The 5,068-nt window shown below is 58.7% G+C and overlaps 2 protein-coding genes across 2 annotated transcripts; both read right to left on the bottom strand.

Moving 5' to 3' along the window:
- Nucleotides 1-1,612: 1,612 nt before the first annotated feature.
- LOC138367693 (uncharacterized) lies at nucleotides 1,613-2,005 on the bottom strand. The gene has a single exon (XM_069329658.1). It carries the CDS (start codon nucleotides 2,003-2,005, stop codon nucleotides 1,613-1,615), a length of 393 nt encoding a protein of 130 aa, XP_069185759.1.
- A 598-nt stretch (nucleotides 2,006-2,603) lies between these two features.
- On the bottom strand, nucleotides 2,604-4,668 carry LOC138367692 (basic salivary proline-rich protein 2-like). Its single transcript, XM_069329657.1, has 3 exons — nucleotides 4,231-4,668; nucleotides 3,542-4,036; nucleotides 2,604-3,347 (listed from the first exon to the last, which is right to left on the bottom strand). Exons 1-3 carry the CDS (start codon nucleotides 4,666-4,668, stop codon nucleotides 2,604-2,606), a joined length of 1,677 nt encoding a protein of 558 aa, XP_069185758.1.
- Between the last annotated feature and the right edge of the window lie 400 nt (nucleotides 4,669-5,068).

Below are 5,068 nucleotides of genomic sequence, written 5' to 3'. Positions count from 1 at the left end.
TATCTCTGGGACTTCTCCTTGCTCTGAGGTGAAGACCTCCTGGAATTTCTAACAGAGTTCCTCGCATACTTCCTTGTCTTTTGTAATGAATCTTCCGTCTCTGGACGTCTGACGGTCCGTCTCTGGACGCCTGACGGTCTGTCTCTGGACGTCTGACAGTCCGTCTCTGGACGCCTGACGGTCCGTCTCTGGACGTCTGACAGTCCGTCTCTGGACGCCTGACAGTCCGTCTCTGGACGTCTGACAGTCCGTCTCTGGACGTCTGACAGTCCGTCTCTGGACGTCTGACAGTCCGTCTCTGGACGTCTGACAGTCCGTCTCTGGACGTCTGACAGTCCGTCTCTGGACGTCTGACAGTCCGTCTCTGGACGTCTGACGGTCCGTCTCTGGACGTCTGACAGTCCGTCTCTGGACGCCTGACAGTCCGTCTCTGGACGTCTGACAGTCCGTCTCTGGACGTCTGACAGTCCGTCTCTGGACGTCTGACAGTCCGTCTCTGGACGTCTGACAGTCCGTCTCTGGACGTCTGACAGTCCGTCTCTGGACGCCTGACAGTCCGTCTCTGGACGTCTGACAGTCCGTCTCTGGACGTCTGACGGTCCGTCTCTGGACGTCTGACGGTCATTTAGGAGCTACCAGGCGGACTGTGTGCTAAGGAAAACAAGGCACAAATATTCTCCCAAATTCCAGTGTCTAGACTCAGCCCTAAATCCTAATAAAATTTAAAATATATATTCTCTTCTCCAGTGTGGGGGAAGGCTTAGTCCCCTGAGCCTTTGTCTGTCCCGTGGGTCTAGTCCCCTGAGCCTTTGCCTGTCCCGTGGGTCTAGTCCCCTGAGCCTTTGCCTGTCCCGTGGGTCTAGTCCCCTGAGCCTTTGCCTGTCCCGTGGGTCTAGTCCCCTGATCCTTTGTCTGTCCCGTGGGTCTAGTCCCCTGAGCCTTTGCCTGTCCCGTGGGTCTAGTCCCCTGAGCCTTTGCCTGTCCCGTGGGTCTAGTCCCCTGAGCCTTTGCCTGTCCCGTGGGTCTAGTCCCCTGAGCCTTTGTCTGTCCTATGGGTCTAGTCCCCTGATCCTTTGTCTGTCCCGTGGGTCTAGTCCCCTGAGCCTTTGTCTGCCCCGTGGGTCTAGTCCCCTGAGCCTTTGCCTGTCCCGTGGGTCTAGTCCCCTGAGCCTTTGCCTGTCCCGTGGGTCTAGTCCCCTGAGCCTTTGCCTGTCCAGTGGGTCTAGTCCCCTGAGCCTTTATCTGTCCCGTGGGTCTAGTCCCCTGAGCCTTTGCCTGTCCCGTGGGTCTAGTCCCCTGAGCCTTTGCCTGTCCCGTGGGTCTAGTCCACTGAGTCTTTGCCTGTCCCGTGGGTCTAGTCCCCTGAGACTGTCTGTCCCTTGGGTCTAGTCCTGAACCTTTGTCTGTCCCGTGTGTCTACTCCCCTGAGCCTTTGTCTGCCCCGTGTGTCTAGTCCTGAACCTTTGTCTGCCCCGTGGGTCTAGTCCCCTGAGCCTTTGTCTGTCCCGTGGGTCTAGTCCCCTGATCCTTTGCCTGTCCCGTGGGTCTAATTCCCTGAGCCTTTGCCTGTCCCTTGGGTCTAGTCTCCTGAGCCTTTGCCTGTCCCTTGGGTCTAGTCTCCTGAGTCTTTGCCTGTCCCGTGGGTCTGGTCTCCTGAGCCTTTGCCTGTCCCCTTGAGTCTAGTCTCCTGAGCCTTTGCCTGTCCCGTGGGTCTAGTCTCCTGAGCCTTTGCCTGTCCCTTGGGTCTAGTCTCTTGAGCCTTTGCCTGTCCCGTGGGTCTAGTCTCCTGAGCCTTTGCCTGTCCAGTGGGTCTAGTCCCCTGAGCCTTTGTCTGTCCCGTGAGTCTAGTCCCCTGAGCCTTTGCCTGTCCCGTGGGTCTAGTCCCCTGAGCCTTTGTCTGTCCCATGGGTCTAGTCCCCTGAGCCTTTGCCTGTCCCGTGGGTCTAGTCCCCTGAGCCTTTGCCTGTCCCGTGGGTCTAGTCCCCTGAGCCTTTGTCTGTCCCATGGGTCTAGTCCCCTGAGCCTTTGTCTGTCCCGTGGGTCTAGTCCCCTGAGCCTTTGTTTGTCCCATGGGTCTAGTCCCCTAAGCCTTTGCCTGTCCCTTGGGTCTAGTCCCCTGAGACTTTGTCTGTCCCGTGGGTCTAGTCTCCTGAGCCTTTGTCTGTCCCGTGGGTCTAGTCCCCTGAGCCTTTGTCTGTCCCATGGGTCTAGTCCCCTGAGCCTTTGTCTGTCCCGTGGGTCTAGTCCCCTGAGCCTTTGTCTGTCCCATGGGTCTAGTCCCCTGAGCCTTTGCCTGTCCCGTGGGTCTAGTCCCCTGAGCCTTTGCCTGTCCCGTGGGTCTAGTCCCCTGAGCCTTTGCCTGTCCAGTGGGTCTAGTCCCCTGAGCCTTTGTCTGTCCCGTGGGTCTAGTCCCCTGAGCCTTTGCCTGTCCCGTGGGTCTAGTCCCCTGAGCCTTTGCCTGTCCCGTGGGTCTAGTCCACTGAGCCTTTGCCTGTCCCGTGGGTCTAGTCCCCTGAGACTTTGTCTGTCCCGTGGGTCTAGTCTCCTGAGCCTTTGTCTGTCCCGTGGGTCTAGTCCCCTGAGCCTTTGTCTGTCCCGTGTGTCTAGTCCTGAACCTTTGTCTGCCCCGTGGGTCTAGTCCCCTGAGCCTTTGTCTGTCCCGTGGGTCTAGTCCCCTGATCCTTTGCCTGTCCCGTGGGTCTAATCCCCTGAGCCTTTGCCTGTCCCTTGGGTCTAGTCTCCTGAGCTTTTGCCTGTCCCTTGGGTCTAGTCTCCTGAGCCTTTGCCTGTCCCTTGGGTCTAGTCTCCTGAGCCTTTGCCTGTCCCTTGGGTCTAGTCTCCTGAGCCTTTGCCTGTCCCTTGGGTCTAGTCTCCTGAGCCTTTGCCTGTCCCTTGGGTCTAGTCTCCTGAGCCTTTGCCTGTCCCGTGGGTCTAGTCTCCTGAGCCTTTGCCTGTCCCGTGGGTCTAGTCTCCTGAGCCTTTGCCTGTCCCTTGGGTCTAGTCTCCTGAGCCTTTGCCTGTCCCGTGGGTCTAATCTCCTGATCCTTTGCCTGTCCCGTGGGTCTAGTCTCCTGAGCCTTTGCCTGTCCCTTGGGTCTAGTCTCCTGAGCCTTTGCCTGTCCCGTGGGTCTAGTCTCCTGAGCCTTTGTCTGTCCCGTGGGTCTAGTCCCCTGAGCCTTTGTCTGTCCAGTGGGTCTAGTCCCCTGAGCCTTTGCCTGTCCAGTGGGTCTAGTCCCCTGAGCCTTTATCTGTCCCGTGGGTCTAGTCCCCTGAGCCTTTGCCTGTCCCGTGGGTCTAGTCCCCTGAGCCTTTGCCTGTCCCGTGGGTCTAGTCCACTGAGCCTTTGCCTGTCCCGTGGGTCTAGTCCCCTGAGACTTTGTCTGTCCCTTGGGTCTAGTCCTGAACCTTTGTCTGTCCCGTGTGTCTAGTCCCCTGAGCCTTTGTCTGCCCCGTGTGTCTAGTCCTGAACCTTTGTCTGCCCCGTGGGTCTAGTCCCCTGAGCCTTTGTCTGTCCCGTGGGTCTAGTCCCCTGATCCTTTGCCTGTCCCGTGGGTCTAATTCCCTGAGCCTTTGCCTGTCCCTTGGGTCTAGTCTCCTGAGCCTTTGACTGTCCCTTGGGTCTAGTCTCCTGAGCCTTTGCCTGTCCCGTGGGTCTAGTCTCCTGAGCCTTTGCCTGTCCCTTGGGTCTAGTCTCTTGAGCCTTTGCCTGTCCCGTGGGTCTAGTCTCCTGAGCCTTTGCCTGTCCCTTGGGTCTAGTCTCCTGAGCCTTTGCCTGTCCCTTGGGTCTAGTCTCCTGAGCCTTTGCCTGTCCCGTGGGTCTAGTCTCCTGAGCCTTTGTCTGTCCCGTGGGTCTAGTCCCCTGAGCCTTTGTCTGTCCAGTGGGTCTAGTCCCCTGAGCCTTTGCCTGTCCAGTGGGTCTAGTCCCCTGAGCCTTTATCTGTCCCGTGGGTCTAGTCCCCTGAGCCTTTGCCTGTCCCGTGGGTCTAGTCCCCTGAGCCTTTGCCTGTCCCGTGGGTCTAGTCCACTGAGCCTTTGCCTGTCCCGTGGGTCTAGTCCCCTGAGACTTTGCCTGTCCCTTGGGTCTAGTCCTGAACCTTTGTCTGTCCCGTGTGTCTAGTCCCCTGAGCCTTTGTCTGCCCCGTGTGTCTAGTCCTGAACCTTTGTCTGCCCCGTGGGTCTAGTCCCCTGAGCCTTTGTCTGTCCCGTGGGTCTAGTCCCCTGATCCTTTGCCTGTCCCGTGGGTCTAATTCCCTGAGCCTTTGCCTGTCCCTTGGGTCTAGTCTCCTGAGCCTTTGCCTGTCCCGTGGGTCTAGTCTCCTGAGCCTTTGCCTGTCCCGTGGGTCTAGTCTCCTGAGCCTTTGCCTGTCCCTTGGGTCTAGTCTCTTGAGCCTTTGCCTGTCCCGTGGGTCTAGTCTCCTGAGCCTTTGCCTGTCCCTTGGGTCTAGTCTCCTGAGCCTTTGCCTGTCCAGTGGGTCTAGTCCCCTGAGCCTTTGTCTGTCCCGTGGGTCTAGTCCCCTGAGCCTTTGCCTGTTCCGTGGGTCTAGTCCCCTGAGCCTTTGTCTGTCCCATGGGTCTAGTCCCCTGAGCCTTTGCCTGTCCCGTGGGTCTAGTCCCCTGAGCCTTTGCCTGTCCCGTAGGTCTAGTCCCCTGAGCCTTTGTCTGTCCCATGGGTCTAGTCCCCTGAGCCTTTGTCTGTCCCGTGGGTCTAGTCCCCTGAGCCTTTGTCTGTCACATGGGTCTAGTCCTCTGAGCCTTTGCCTGTCCCGTGGGTCTAGTCCCCTGAGCCTTTGCCTGTCCCGTGGGTCAAGCCCCCTGAGCCTTTGCCTGTCCAGTGGGTCTAGTCCCCTGAGCCTTTGTCTGTCCCGTGGGTCTAGTCCCCTGAGCCTTTGCCTGTCCCGTGGGTCTAGTCCCCTGAGCCTTTGCCTGTCCCGTGGGTCTAGTCCACTGAGCCTTTGCCTGTCCCGTGGGTCTAGTCCCCTGAGACTTTGTCTGTCCCGTGGGTCTAGTCTCCTGAGCCTTTGTCATTCCCGTGGGTCTAGTCCCCTGAGCCTTTGTCTGTCCCGTGTGT

This window comes from Procambarus clarkii, chromosome 23, assembly GCF_040958095.1.
Source record: "Procambarus clarkii isolate CNS0578487 chromosome 23, FALCON_Pclarkii_2.0, whole genome shotgun sequence".
Lineage (NCBI taxonomy): Eukaryota > Metazoa > Arthropoda > Malacostraca > Decapoda > Cambaridae > Procambarus > Procambarus clarkii.
This window is presented reverse-complemented; position numbering and strand designations above follow the sequence as displayed.